This window comes from Coregonus clupeaformis, chromosome 1 (assembly GCF_020615455.1).
Source record: "Coregonus clupeaformis isolate EN_2021a chromosome 1, ASM2061545v1, whole genome shotgun sequence".
Classification (NCBI taxonomy): Eukaryota; Metazoa; Chordata; class Actinopteri; order Salmoniformes; family Salmonidae; genus Coregonus; species Coregonus clupeaformis.
The window spans coordinates 74,738,541-74,755,573 of NC_059192.1; the positions used below are offsets into that span (position 1 = coordinate 74,738,541).

At 42.3% G+C, this 17,033-nt stretch overlaps 1 protein-coding gene across 1 annotated transcript in view; it reads right to left on the bottom strand.

The window, feature by feature from the left end:
* The window catches only part of LOC121576908 (UBA-like domain-containing protein 1), a 33,082-nt gene extending 21,125 nt beyond the window's left edge, over window positions 1-11,957 (bottom strand). The window contains exons 1-2 of the mRNA XM_041890485.2: window positions 11,703-11,957; window positions 10,990-11,049 (exon numbers count right to left, since the gene is read on the bottom strand). Of these exons, the coding sequence (XP_041746419.1) occupies window positions 10,990-11,049; window positions 11,703-11,810 (168 nt within the window). The 5' untranslated portion in view covers window positions 11,811-11,957. The remainder of the gene's footprint in view (window positions 1-10,989; window positions 11,050-11,702) is intronic.
* Window positions 11,958-17,033: the final 5,076 nt, after the last annotated feature.

Sequence of the window (17,033 nt, forward strand, 5' to 3'; positions counted from 1 at the left end):
ACCCTGCTATTACCCTATTCTACCCTGCTGGAACCAAACACTTCATCATCAATACCCTGTTATTACCCTATTCTACCCTGCTGGAACCAAACACTTCATCATCATTACCCTATTCTACCCTGCTGGAACCAAACACTTCATCATCATTACCCTGCTATTACCCTATTCTACCCTGCTGGAACCAAACACTTCATCATAATTACCCTGCTATTACCCTATTCTACCCTGCTGGAACCAAACACTTCATCATCATTACCATGTTATTACCCTATTCTACCCTGCTGGAACCAAACACTTCATCATCATTACCCTGCTATTACCCTATTCTACCCTGCTGTAACCAAACACTTCATCATCATTACCCTGCTATTACCCTATTCTACCCTGCTGTAACCAAACACTTCATCATCATTACCCTGCTATTACCCTATTCTACCCTGCTGGAACCAAACACTTCATCATCATTACCCTGCTATTACCCTATTCTACCCTGCTGGAACCAAACACTTCAACGTCATTACCCTGCTATTACCCTATTCTACCCTGCTGGAACCAAACACTTCATCATCATTACCCTGTTATTACCCTATTCTACCCTGCTGGAACCAAACACTTCATCATCATTACCCTATTCTACCCTGCTGGAACCAAACACTTCATCATCATTACCCTGCTATTACCCTATTCTACCCTGCTGGAACCAAACACTTCATCATCATTACCCTGCTATTACCCTATTCTACCCTGCTGGAACCAAACACTTCATCATCATTACCCTGCTATTACCCTATTCTACCCTGCTGGAACCAAACACTTTGTCATCATTACCCTGCTATTACCCTATTCTACCCTGCTGGAACCAAACACTTCAACGTCATTACCCTGCTATTACCCTATTCTACCCTGCTGGAACCAAACACTTCATCATCATTACCCTGTTATTACCCTATTCTACCCTGCTGGAACCAAACACTTCATCATCATTACCCTACTCTACCCTGCTGGAACCAAACACTTCATCATCATTACCCTGCTATTACCCTATTCTACCCTGCTGGAACCAAACACTTCATCATCATTACCCTGCTATTACCCTATTCTACCCTGCTGGAACCAAACACTTCATCATCATTACCCTATTCTACCCTGCTGTAACCAAACACTTCATCATCATTACCCTGCTATTACCCTATTCTACCCTGCTGGAACCAAACACTTCATCATCATTACCCTATTCTACCCTGCTGGAACCAAACACTTCATCATCATTACCCTATTCTACCCTGCTGGAACCAAACACTTCATCATCATTACCTTGCTATTACCCTATTCTACCCTGCTGGAACCAAACACTTCATCATCATTACCCTGCTATTACCCTATTCTACCCTGCTGGAACCAAACACTTCAACGTCATTACCCTGCTATTACCCTATTCTACCCTGCTGGAACCAAACACTTCATCATCATTACCCTATTCTACCCTGCTGGAACCAAACACTTCATCATCATTACCCTGCTATTACCCTATTCTACCCTGCTGGAACCAAACACTTCATCAACATTACCCTGCTATTACCCTATTCTACCCTGCTGGAACCAAACACTTCATCATCATTTTCCTGCTATTACCCCCTTTCTACCCTGCTGGAACCAAACACTTCATCATCATTACCCTGCTATTACCCTATTCTACCCTGCTGGAACCAAACACTTCATCATCATTACCCTGCTATTACCCTATTCTACCCTGCTGGAACCAAACACTTCATCATCATTATCCTGCTATTACCCCATTCTACCCTGCTGGAACCAAACACTTCATCATCATTACCCTGCTATTACCCTATTCTACCCTGCTGGAACCAAACACTTCATCATCAATACCCTGTTATTACCCTATTCTACCCTGCTGGAACCAAACACTTCATCATCATTACCCTATTCTACCCTGCTGGAACCAAACACTTCATCATCATTACCCTGCTATTACCCTATTCTACCCTGCTGGAACCAAACACTTCATCATAATTACCCTGCTATTACCCTATTCTACCCTGCTGGAACCAAACACTTCATCATCATTACCATGTTATTACCCTATTCTACCCTGCTGGAACCAAACACTTCATCATCATTACCCTGCTATTACCCTATTCTACCCTGCTGTAACCAAACACTTCATCATCATTACCCTGCTATTACCCTATTCTACCCTGCTGTAACCAAACACTTCATCATCATTACCCTGCTATTACCCTATTCTACCCTGCTGGAACCAAACACTTCATCATCATTACCCTGTTATTACCCTATTCTACCCTGCTGGAACCAAACACTTCATCATCATTACCCTATTCTACCCTGCTGGAACCAAACACTTCATCATCATTACCTTGCTATTACCCTATTCTACCCTGCTGGAACCAAACACTTCATCATCATTACCCTGCTATTACCCTATTCTACCGTGCTGTAACCAAACACTTCATCATCATTACCCTACTATTACCCTACTCTACCCTGCTGGAACCAAACACTTCATCATCATTACCCTGCTATTACCCTATTCTACCCTGCTGGAACCAAACACTTCATCATCATTACCCTGCTATTACCCTATTCTACCCTGCTGGAACCAAACACTTCATCATCATTACCCTGCTATTACCCTATTCTACCGTGCTGTAACCAAACACTTCATCATCATTACCCTGCTATTACCTTACTCTACCCTGCTGGAACCAAACACTTCAACATCATTACCCTGCTATTACCCTATTCTACCCTGCTGGAACCAAACACTTCATCATCATTACCCTGCTATTACCCTATTCTACCCTGCTGGAACCAAACACTTCATCATCATTACCCTGCTATTACCCTATTCTACACTGCTGGAACCAAACACTTCATCATCATTATCCTGCTATTACCCCATTCTACCCTGCTGGAACCAAACACTTCATCATCATAATTACCCTGCTATTACCCTATTCTACCCTGCTGGAACCAAACACTTCATCATCAATACCCTGTTATTACCCTATTCTACCCTGCTGGAACCAAACACTTCATCATCATTACCCTATTCTACCCTGCTGGAACCAAACACTTCATCATCATTACCCTGCTATTACCCTATTCTACCCTGCTGGAACCAAACACTTCATCATAATTACCCTGCTATTACCCTATTCTACCCTGCTGGAACCAAACACTTCATCATCATTACCATGTTATTACCCTATTCTACCCTGCTGGAACCAAACACTTCATCATCATTACCCTGCTATTACCCTATTCTACCCTGCTGTAACCAAACACTTCATCATCATTACCCTGCTATTACCCTATTCTACCCTGCTGTAACCAAACACTTCATCATCATTACCCTGCTATTACCCTATTCTACCCTGCTGGAACCAAACACTTCATCGTCATTACCCTGCTATTACCCTATTCTACCCTGCTGGAACCAAACACTTCATCGTCATTACCCTGCTATTACCCTATTCTACCCTGCTGGAACCAAACACTTCATCATCATTACCCTGCTATTACCCTATTCTACCCTGCTGGAACCAAACACTTCATCATCATTACCCTGCTATTACCCTATTCTACCCTGCTGGAACCAAACACTTCATCATCATTACCCTGCTATTACCCTATTCTACCCTGCTGGAACCAAACACTTCATCATCATTACCATGTTATTACCCTATTCTACCCTGCTGGAACCAAACACTTCATCATCATTACTCTGCTATTACCCTATTCTACCCTGCTGTAACCAAACACTTCATCATCATTACCCTGCTATTACCCTATTCTACCCTGCTGTAACCAAACACTTCATCATCATTTCTCTGCTATTACCCTATTCTACCCTGCTGGAACCAAACACTTCATCATCATTACCATGTTATTACCCTATTCTACCCTGCTGGAACCAAACACTTCATCATCATTACCCTGCTATTACCCTATTCTACCCTGCTGTAACCAAACACTTCATCATCATTATCCTGCTATTACCCTATTCTACCCTGCTGTAACCAAACACTTTGTCATCATTACCTTTTTATTACCCTATTCTACCCTGCTGGAACCAAACACTTCATCATTATTACCTTGTTATTACCCTATTCTACCCTGCTGTAACCAAACACTTCATCATCATTATCCTGCTATTACCCTATTCTACCCTGCTAGAACCAAACACTTCATCATTATTACCTTGTTATTACCCTATTCTACCCTGCTGGAACCAAACACTTCATCATTATTACCTTGTTATTACCCTATTCTACCCTGCTGGAACCAAACACTTCATCATCATTACCCTGTTATTACCCTATTCTACCCTGCTGGAACCAAACACTTCATCATCATTACCCTATTCTACCCTGCTGGAACCAAACACTTCATCATCATTACCCTGCTATTACCCTATTCTACCCTCCCTGAACCAAACACTCTGCTTTCTCTTCCTTCCTTCCCACTGTTGCTACCTCACTACTCTCCTCTCTCTTCTCTCCTTTCTTCCCTCTCTCCGCCCTGGTGATGAACAGATCACGGTCATTGTCCAGGACCAGTCAGACAGAGAAGGTATAGGACCATTTCTCTCCTAGCAGCCATTGCAACAGTGCAGTCAGTCAGCCATGTTGTGATTCATGGCTGGGATTTTAAATCTCTAACACATGACCAGTTGTAGCCTAATGGAGACCTCAAAATACAGATGTGTGTGTGTGTGCGTGTGTGTGTGTGTCTGTGTGTCTGTGTGTGTATTTGTATTTATTAAGGATCCACATTACTTCCTGCCCAGGCAGCAGCTACTCTTCCTGTGGTCCAAACAAGATTAAGGCAATTACATACAAAATAAAAGAGTACAAGACATCATACAAGACATTATTACACACTACTCTACCACTACATATCTACAATACAACACATTATTACACACTACTCTACCACTACATATCTACAATACAACACATTATTACACACTACTCTACCACTACATATCTACAATACAACACATTATTACACCACTACATATCTACAATACAACACATTTTTACACAATACTCTACCACTACTTATCTACAATACAACACATTATTACACCACTACATATCTACAATACAACACATTTTTACACAATACTCTACCACTACATATCTACAATACAACATATTATTACACAATACTCTACCACTACATATCTACAATACAACACATTATTACACACTACTCTACTCTACCACTACATATCTACAATACAAAATGTATAATACCACAATATTACAACATTACAATGTGTGTGTGTGTGTGTGTGTGTGTGTGTGTGTGTGTGTGTTTATGTGTCTTTTTAGCCACACCCAGAAACAAAATCACAAGCTTATAGTTACCAGAAACTACACCCCCTCCCTCTCTCCCACCCCCTTCCTCCATCCCTCTCTCCCACCCCCTTCCCCACCCCCTCCCTCTCTCCCACCACCTTCCCCATCCCGTCCCTCCCTCTCTCCCACCCCCTCCCTCCATCCCTCTCTCCCACCCCCACCCTCCCTCCCTCCCTCTCTCCCACCACCTTCCCCACCCTCTCCAATGACATCCATATCCACAAACTGTATATTTGTGTTGGAGTGAGTCACATTCAATTAGTCAATTCCACAGGCCTATTGTACCAGTCTAGGCTTTATAAACTGTATTTCCTGGTTGTTACTGTAGCTGGTTGTCTAGGTCAGTGATCAGTCACATGTGCTGTAGTGGAAGTCAGTCCACTTCCTCCTCCCAGGTCACATGATGCTTCATTCACTTTACTACAATTGTAAGGCCCAGATAGAGATAAGAAATGTTACTTTCAGTTCCACTCTCCAGCAAAGTCGGCAATCAACAACACACACCCCACACACACACTTCACAGAGTCGGTGGTTTCACCACCTCCCATTCAGAAAGTCCCCCAGCTCACACCCTCAGAGGTGCAGTGTGACCTCTGTCTAGGCTCTACCACAACACACAGCCAGATAGTTAGCTCTGTGTCTGCAGCCTAGCTGGCCCCTGCTGCTATGAAAGAGTCCATTTGGAACAGCCGGAGCCTGGCTTCCTGTCAGAATGTGTTGCGGTGGCACTGTTTGTATGGGCAGATAGTGTGTGGAGAGGGATTCTGCGGAGGGGAGAGCCGAGCAGACACAACAAACGGCCAAACCTAAACATGACTGAGCACAGGCCAGCCTCTGAGGACCGCTGGGTCAGGATGGATAGGAAGGGCGAGAGCGGAGAGGGGTGCAGGGAAGGGCGGGGGAAGAGACAGCCAGGGAGGGGCAGGGGGGAGGGTAGGGAGAGGCAGGGGCAGGGGGAGCAGAGTGGAGGGTAAGGAGGGGCAGGGGGAGTAGAGTGGAGGGTAGGGTGGGGCAGGGGGAGTAGAGAGGAGGGTAGGGTGGGGCAGGGGGAGTAGAGTGGAGGGTAGGGTGGGGCAGGGGGAGTAGAGAGGAGGGTAGGGTGGGGCAGGGGGGAGTAGAGTGGAGGGTAGGGTGGGGCAGGGGGGAGTAGAGTGGAGGGTAGGGTGGGGCAGGGGGAGTAGGTTGGAGGGTAGGGTGGGGCAGGGGGAGTAGAGTGGAGGGTAGGGTGGGGCAGGGGGAGTAGGTTGGAGGGTAGGGTGGGGCAGGGGGAGTAGGTTGGAGGGTAGGGTGGGGCAGGGGGAGTAGAGTGGAGGGTAGGGTGGGGCAGGGGGAGTAGAGAGGAGGGTAGGGTGGGGCAGGGGGAGTAGGTTGGAGGGTAAGCTGTTCCTAGATCTGTAGAAAGGCTACTTCGGTCCTAAGCTTCTCACTGAGTAGTAGGCTCCTAACTCCACCACGTCTAGGCTAAGTCTCACTTTAACTACAGGCACAAGGCTTGTCCCTAAGCCCCTTACATCAGTAACAGGCTCAGAGAACTGAAGTCAGTAAAGGGGCTGCTTCACGCCCATTAGTCCTTGTGTTGTCAAACAGAGGATGCTTCATTAGTATTCCGTCCAATAAACACATGACTCATTTGAAGCCTGTTATACTCTCTGAAAAAAGATTGTGTACAAACACACACACACACACATCAAATCTGTGTCTGTGCAAAGATGAACATTTGTTTATGTTGTGCAAGGGAACGGGCACGTCACTCCTCTAGCTTTGCAATAGCTGCTGAAAAAATAATAAAAAGCTAAAGTTAGGCTAAATCTCCGCCTTTCACAACATTATGCAAAAAGAGCCAGGGGGTGCTGCATGCCGCTACTGTGGCCAGTCGATATGTAATTGGTAATCAATCTCCAGCTGGAATAAGCTCATAGGTAGAATGTGTTGATGCTAGGGTAAATACAATTTAGAATTAGCTAAAAAAAAGACGTTAAAGCTAAAGGTAATATTTTATAGTATACTCTGGAACAGTCATCTCATTATACTGAGGATAAACATTTTATGTGAATTCATGAGCATAGAATAGAGAAATCCCACCTGCTTGAGGACAAGAGGTTAGCGTACATTAGAACACTACATGCAAACACGTAGCTAAGTATCTTACCATATATGTTAAAGGTAGTATTATATTGATGTGTATCGTACTGTAGAGCATAGACATGGTTAATGTTCAGTACAGTTGCTCAGGACCTGATTTACACCGGTTCCCTTTATGGAGCTTTTGCTGTATCCATCAGGTCCGTCAATCACTAGAAAGTGTGTCAGTCGGAGGAAAGACTGGAGCAAAGTGGATTAAGTCTCTATAACTAAGTCACACATACAGGCTCCAGTGGGTTGGCAATGGCTGCAGCCTGCCATGCAGTATACCACACACACACCAATCTGTTCTGTATTGAGACTGAGGTTCATTATTCCATGTCTATGGATATGAAATTCCCCCCTACTGATATGATAAAGGCTACTGTACACAAATACAAGTGTACGACCCAGGTTCACCTATATCTGCGTGAATATTGACTTACTAAATTAAAAAGTCATTTCAGGTGACACACATATAGGCTAAAAAAGGTTGGAGGGTAGACGTATTGTTTCTACACAGCTAATAGATGGTTGGAGGGTAGACGTATTGTTTCTGCACAGCTACAGTGGGGGAAAAAAGTATTTAGTCAGCCACCAATTGTGCAAGTTCTCCCGCTTAAAAAGATGAGAGAGGCCTGTAATTTTCATCATAGGTACACGTCAACTATGACAGACAAATTGTAGGATTTTTAATGAATTTATTTGCAAATTATGGTGGAAAATAAGTATTTGGTCACCTACAAACAAGCAAGATTTCTGGCTCTCACAGACCTGTAACTTCTTCTTTAAGAGGCTCCTCTGTCCTCCACTCGTTACCTGTGTTAATGGCACCTGTTTGAACTTGTTATCAGTATAAAAGATACCTGTCCACAACCTCAAACAGTCACACTCCAAACTCCACTATGGCCAAGACCAAAGAGCTGTCAAAGGACACCAGAAACAAAATTGTAGACCTGCACCAGGCTGGGAAGACTGAATCTGCAATAGGTAAGCAGCTTGGTTTGAAGAAATCAACTGTGGGAGCAATTATTAGGAAATGGAAGACATACAAGACCACTGATAATCTCCCTCGATCTGAGGCTCCACGCAAGATCTCACCCCGTGGGGTCAAAATGATCACAAGAACGGTGAGCAAAAATCCCAGAACCACACGGGGGGACCTAGTGAATGACCTGCAGAGAGCTGGGACCAAAGTAACAAAGCCTACCATCAGTAACACACTACGCCGCCAGGGACTCAAATCCTGCAGTGCCAGACGTGTCCCCCTGCTTAAGCCAGTACATGTCCAGGCCCGTCTGAAGTTTGCTAGAGTGCATTTGGATGATCCAGAAGAGGATTGGGAGAATGTCATATGGTCAGATGAAACCAAAATATAACTTTTTGGTAAAAACTCAACTCGTCGTGTTTGGAGGACAAAGAATGCTGAGTTGCATCCAAAGAACACCATACCTACTGTGAAGCATGGGGGTGGAAACATCATGCTTTGGGGCTGTTTTTCTGCAAAGGGACCAGGACGACTGATCCGTGTAAAGGAAAGAATGAATGGGGCCATGTATCGTGAGATTTTGAGTGAAAACCTCCTTCCATTAGCAAGGGCATTGAAGATGAAACATGGCTGGGTCTTTCAGCATGACAATGATCCCAAACACACCACCCGGGCAACGAAGGAGTAGCTTCGTAAGAAGCATTTCAAGGTCCTGGAGTGGCCTAGCCAGTCTTCAGATCTCAACACCATAGAAAATCTTTGGAGGGAGTTGAAAGTCCGTGTTGCCCAGCGACAGCCCCAAAACATCACTGCTCTAGAGGAGATCTGCATGGAGGAATGGGCCAAAATACCAGCAACAGTGTGTGAAAACCTTGTGAAGACTTACAGAAAACGTTTGACCTGTGTCATTGCCAACAAAGGGTATATAACAAAGTATTGAGAAACTTTTGTTATTGACCAAATACTTATTTTCCACCATAATTTGCAAATAAATTCATTAAAAATCCTACAATGTGATTTTCTTGATTTTTTTTCCTCATTTTGTCTGTCATAGTTGACGTGTACCTATGGTGAAAATTACAGGCCTCTCTCATCTTTTTAAGTGGGAGAACTTGCACAATTGGTGGCTGACTAAATACTTTTTTCCCCCACTGTATATATATATATATACAGTGGGGATAACAAGTATTTGATACACTGCCGATTTTGCAGGTTTTCCTACTTACGAAGCATGTAGAGGTCTGTAATGTTTATCATATGTACACTTCAACTGTGAAATGCAGAAAATCAAGTGGGAGAACTTGCACAATTGGTGGCTGTCTAAATACTTTTTCCCCCCACTGTAATAGATGGTTGGAGGGTAGACGTATTGTTTCTGCACAGCTAATAGATGGTTGGAGGGTAGACGTATTGTTTCTGCACAGCTAATAGATGTCATCAGGTCTCGATTGTATCACTCTTACAGTTTTGTATTTTCAATCACAAAAGCTGCAGGTAAAACACCATATTCTCCAGCTTAAATAAACAGTGTTGTATGAATACACTGTAATGTAAGCATCAGGCCATGCACCCCAATAAAAACGTATATCTGATACCAATCATTGCATTCACACAGCAGCATTGACACTAAAATGTCCACTAGTGTGGTGTGGCCAACTGACATGAGAGAATCTGGACAGACACAGGGATGGGCTTCTGCTCAGCTCCAAACTGATCAACATGTCCCCAAATCCCCATCTATGGTGTGTTCCAGAACGCAGCTGTTGCTAGAAACTGCCATGCCATGCAGCTCAATACAAAGGCCTATGTGCCACTGAGTGGGCAGTGTGGTGCTTACAAAATCATAACAAGTGTTCTATAATATTCAGGCACTGTTGCAAGTCTGACTGACTGACAATGTTATGCTTGTGATTTTGTTTACACTATTGCTTTATACATGTAATACAGTTAGAGCAACTCATAATGATGTAACATAGTCAGACAAATTGAGACAACTGCAGCAGCAGGGATTGGCTGTCCTTTTCTGTGAAATATCCATTTTTCACAGAAACACAACATGGTGTTTGTGGCACACATAATGTAAAATCCGTTCACGTGTATCCACCACTATGCAGTCCACATATCACCGACATATTATTCGAATCCATCAAGCAACTTCCCACCTTTCCATTCCATGATCACCAACGTTCTGATCGAACGCAGCCGTGCTGGCTGAACCGAACCTGGCTGATGCTGCTGCAAGCATGCCTCTGTTTACGGAGACCCCGACTACGCAACATGGCCGACATGTGCTTTGTTATTGTTGCTACAACATCATAATGATCGTTTTCTAAGTAATTAATTAACTAAGAGAAGTACTACTATACTACTATAGACACTGTTAGTAATACTATTGTAATAAATAACACCATCATATTAAAAAAAGATTAGGTGAAGAGTAGAGTGCATTCAAATACGGAGCCCATACTTACCATTTGATGATGGTGACCGTATGGAATATTCGTTTCTTGAAAAAAGGCACTGAGGGCAGTCTAAAACAAAAATATAATATAATTCGATCAATAACATTTAGCCTCTAATACATAGAACACAGAACATGTATTTTAAAAATAAATCGATATAAATAAATGTTTTTTAGAAATGTATGTCATTACAGTTTGTGTTTACAAAAACATTCAGCACATAAACAATGGAGCTGAATCAAATGTGATGTGAAAAATCTATTTCACTATTCTGTGCAGACTAAACAATCATGAGCTGTCAAAACAAACGAACGGTTGTCTTGATTGCATGATTGCATTTTCTAGCCTCGCCTTGCCGCTGCATGGGAACAGGATTATAGCTACTAGTATATTTAATCTCTAGAGTAAATTCTAATTGGATATTGACTGGGTACATTTTTCCCATTCCAGCCTTACTTAATGGATACTACGGATATTTATAAAGTACATAAATGCAATAGAACAATTCGATCAAATACAAAAAAATACATGTTAGAAGTTGAGTTTAATTGTTGATACTGATCTTTCTCTTCGAATGTTCTTGTGCAACATCACATTTCGGCCATGACCAACAATAATGAACATAGCAGCCCGGTCAAAACTAAATGTACTGTCTGTCACATCCGCAGTCAGACATAAACAGTAGCAAGCCATCTCGCTATTGATCGTAGCTAACCTCGTACCTCAAATTGCCAATGTGCTGCTTGCAAAAGCTGCTTTGCCTGATCTGCCGCACAACCCGCTGTCAAGACGAACTGGTTTATCATTACTTGGTGTTTGAGTTCATCCATTTTGCACCAAAGCTTTATTCCTACTCGCGTCTCGTAGTGTTATGTCTGGACTTCGATATTCGTGGTTTTATTCCTCTCTTTTCAGTCTCAGTCGTTAAACCATCACAGCCGGTTGAGAAAACACAAATATTTACTGTAGGAGCAGTAGTGCCCCCTTGAGTGACGCCAGCCGTCAGCCAATGAAGAGAGAGCAGTGCAAATGGGATTTGTATGCCGCAAAAGTCCTGCCATAACCAGGGCGCCTTGATTAGTTATTCCATGCTCTCGAATCACAACACAGGAATTGTCAGTACATTGCAAAAAATGATATGGAAAAGTTTATAATTTAGACAGTTCACATGTTAGTGAAAATATAAGATAGTAACGTCAAATATGAGAGGATCATGTGCCCAAAAATAAGGATTTTTTCTACTTGTTTGTTTTGGACTACAAGTCCCTTGAGTCAACGCGTTGTTTGTAAAGTTCTAGGGGGCTGAATTTTGTGACTGACGGCCGGCCCTGTCCAATTTCCATGCGCGCTGTGTAACTATCTTGCCAAATATGGTAAACAAATCTTCCACGATTACGTTAGGGACAGTCTATTCACGGTGTATTTAATATAGCCAAAACTATTTTTTTTTTAAAGCGTAATGTCTGCGCATTTCTTTAGTGAGGTGACTGAGGTCAATATTGCAGTCAAAACCATGCAGCACAACCTAGATTGCCTATATTCATTCAATAAATAATTTATTACATGTTTATAAATTACTTGTTAAATGCTGTCATTTAAAAATAATATCTCAGTGTTTTGTAGGATGAATACGTTGTAATATATGTATAATACGTGTATATGTTTCAAACGGTCTACTACTCTATTACTGTACCTGTAGCCTCGTTGAGAACCAGGCTTCTCCAAGCGAGGCGTGACAACGACGTGATTTCGGAGGTATGGCAACGCGAGACTACTGTATGTGTGACTTGATCTCTCTCTGCTCATGCAGACTTGAGATTCTGCAATCATTTTCTCTCTTTGTCCATCCACCCTATGTACTAAGCCTCTAGTTGGCAGACTGTTTTTTAAAATCGCCATTAGCTCTTATAAGAAAGACAATGTTTCATTTAATGGCCCCAAGGAGACCCCTATTAACAACAGGCCCCAATGCCTAAATTGTATTGAAGTGGATGCAGGGTGAAAGGAAAATAACACTGCAGCCACAGGAGTAGACCAGGGTTCCCTAACTGGCGGCCAGCGGGCCTGATTTTATTTTTCCCCAAAAGTTTTCTGAGCACGAAAAAATATATATATACGCTACCAGTCACAAGTTTGGACACACCTACTCATTCAAGGGTTCTTCTTTATTTTTACTATATTTTACATTGTAGAATAATAGTGAAGACCTCAAAACTATGAAATAACACAAATGGAATCATGTAGTAACCAAAAAAGTGTTAAACAAATCAAAATATATGTTATATTTGAGATTCTTCAAATAGCCATCCTTTGCCTTGATGACAGCTTTGCACACTCTTGGCATTCTCTCAACCAGCTTCATGAGGTAGTCACCTGGAATGCATTTCAATTAACAGGTGTGCCTTCTTAAAAGTTAATTTGTGCAACAGGGGGGGTATACAGAAGATAGCCCTATTTGGTAAAAGACCAAGTCCATATTATGGCAAAAACTGCTCAAATAAGCAAAGAGAAACGACAGTCCATCAATAGTTTAAGACATGAAGATCAGTCAATATGGAAAATGTTGAAAGTTTCTTCAAGTGCAGTAGCAAAAACTGGCTCTCATGAGGACCACCACAGGAATGGAAGACCCAGAGTTTCCTCTGCTGCAGAGGATAAGTTCATTAGAGTTACCAGCCTCAGAAATTGCAGCCCAAATATATGCTTCGCAGAGTTCAAGTAACAGACACATCTCAACATCAACTGTTCAGAGGAGACTGTGTGAATCAGGCCTTCATGGTCGAATTGCTGCAAAGAAACCACTACTAAAGGACACCAATAATAATAAGAGAATTGCCTGGGCCAAGAAACACGAGCAATGGACATTAGACCGGTGGAAATTTGTCCTTTGGTCTGGTAAACAAATTGGAGATTTTTGGTTCCAACCGCCATAGTTTTGTGAAACGCGGTGTGGGTGAACGGATGATCTCTGCATGTGTATTTCCCACCGTAAAGCACGGAGGAGGAGGTGTTATGGTGCGGGGGGGCTTTGCTGGTGACACTGTCTGTGATTTATTTAGAATTCAAGGCACACTTAACCAGCATGGCTACCATAGCATTCTGCAGTGATACGCCATCCCATCTAGTTTGGGCTTAGTGGGACTATCATTTGCTTTTCAACAGGACAATGACCCAACACACCTCCAGGCTGTGTAAGGGCTATTTTACCAAGAAGGAGAGTGATGGAGTGCTGCATCAGATGACCTGGCCTCCACAATCCCCCGACCTCAACCCAATTGAGATGGTTTGGGATGAGTTGGATCGCATAGTGAAGGAAAAGCCGCCATCAAGTGCTCAGTATATGTGGGAACTCCTTCAAGACTGTTGGAAAAACATAAAAGACTGTAAAAACACCAGCAAATCAGCTCCAAATGATTTTAATTTTGGAAATCTGTTCCAAAGTATTCCCATGCATAATAGAGAGATACACAGTATGTGACCGTATACAAATGTCAGCTAGGTTTGAAATTATTCTGTTTTAGTCAAATATTGTATCCAAATGGTGAAATGTTCCTTTTGAACAGTGCATTAGATCAATATAATATAGCTATCCTCAGGGCGCAGCCAAACCCCAAAATTCTAGTTTTGGACTCTCTATGAATATGGTCAATGTTGTCGCTTTTAGTACTATAATCCCCTTTTTCTTTAATCTGATTACCTTTAAGGACACCCTTTATGACATCATAGCTAGACCATATACCGTGGCCTGATTTCAGTGTCCTCAAAGAAAGTGGGCTAGACGTCATGCAGGACAGGTGCATAATGAAAGATTACAAGACATCCCCTATTACAACAGACCCCCGTCCGTAGACGTACTGTATGCCATAGGCCTCTCTTGACAAACACTGCTGTTGCCTCTCACAACCATAAGAACAGCTGGTCAAACATTTACCTGTTTCGCCAGGGCCCTTTGTGATTGACCAGAAACGAACCTGGAAGCATCCCACTGGGCACACACTGGTTGAATCAACGTTGTTTCCACGTCATTTCAATGAAATTACGTTGAACCAACGTGGAGTAGACGTTGAATTGACGTCTGTGCCCAGTGGGATTTTGAAACCATGTGGTGCCTCCTTCCTTCCATGACAGATAGCAGCCTGCGACAGCTGGACTGGCTTATCTCTGTTTTTACATGCAGTCATTCATGCTCCACCATCCTAAAACGACCCACTTCTCCTTTGTCCCAGCATTCACAGCTCTACTTTGCCAAAGGCAACAGGCAACTATGCCTACTGTTTGTGAACCCCCTCTGCTACAAGTGCATGGACTGGTTGAATCAACGTTGTTCCCACGTCATTTCAATGACCAAAGGCTCTTTAGTATACCCACTATTAATAGTGTAATGATTGAGAGACTGCAGTATTTTCCCACCACTGCCACCAATGTAACAACTGAGGGGGAACAGCCAGCTCGGCGCTCCAACCATCAACCCTCCAGTTACAGGGCAAGCACCATAGATCTCAACATCAACCTATTAAATTACTAGAGGGACTATATCATGAACCCTCAAAGTTCCAGAATGGGGTGAAAAAAGCAGCCATATTGGTCAGGGAGAAATCCAAAGCAGTCTAATTAAAATGAATGGCAGTAGAGGCATAATCCTGATTGTACTTATGCAGGAAATTAAAAGTTGCTTAAGTCATGTAATATGTCAGAAATTGAGTAAGAAAATGTTTGTCAACCTAAAATATTGTCATATAATTATAAATACAGTTTGTACAGGTTTTATACCAATTTTCTGTATAAATAGCCTCTAAAATATATAAATGTAAAACAAACTATAAAACAATGGGGGAAAGCTGTGAGTGCTATTATATGAAACAATATCAGTACTTGTTGCATTTACAACTTGTCTAAGTTCTATCATCAACTGATTTCAGCCAGTGAATGGCTGTGGATTGACTGCATTGTTTGAATGGAATGTTGGCATATTGGCAGTTAATTCGAAAAATGTATGGGGGGGGATGGGTGCAGAAAAAAAGTATTGCCGGTGCTGAAGGCATCTACATTGGTCCACTAATACAGGACTAGTAAAGGCCCAGTGCACTACTTGAGTGATTTTTTAAACCTAAATGTATTTGAGTGTTTACAAGCATTTGTAACTTGAGTCTGATAATTATCTGTACAAAACAGTTAATCTGATAATACTTGTGGAATATAAAAATACTTGCTTGATATATGTTTTCCAGTTTCTTGAAATTCTTTGCAAATGCAACTTATTTCTATGTGAAAACTGAAATGGTCTATTCATTCCTTTTCAGTGGAAGCTCTTATCCAGAGCAACTTGCAGTAGTGAGTGCATACATTTTTATACTGGTCCCCCATGGGAATCAAACCCACAACCCTAGCATTGCAAGCACCATGATCTACCAACTGAGCCACATCATCACATCACATCATCACAAACCACTTGATGTCTCAGTGTATTCAATTACTGTATTGTGCATTGTTTTCCTTCATGGCGATGGAAAGGTTTGTAAGAATGGTAAATTAATATTGCACAAAAAGTGATTGTTTTCCATGTTATTTGATCAAGTAAACTATATAATTTGATGTGGATGTTTTGTGTCTTTGCCCATAACTTTGCACCTTTTGATGTAAATGTTTGAGGACAGACAGGGTTTTGTTCTTTCTGGATTCCATTAGAATGACAATCGCAGCGAAAGGGACAGGGCAACAACTCTTACAATTCCAACTATTGAATCCAGCAAGATATTGTTCTTAATTATACAACTACCTTTCTTGCCAAAGCAGAGATGCCCGCTATATCAGTCCGCTAATACTAGTAAAGGCCCAGTGCACTACTGTTGTAAGAAAAATAGATATATAATTAATATTAATATATTAATACCCTCAGCATCCCTACGGCTATGGAGCAACTACAACAGAGGTTAAATGAGGCCTGTGAAAGGGAAAATATTTATTGTAACCAGTCCAGTGATAAAGAAAGGGAAACCGCCAGAGAGAGTACACATGGTCCAGGGTCGAGCAGCATTTTCACAGGGTTACAGGGT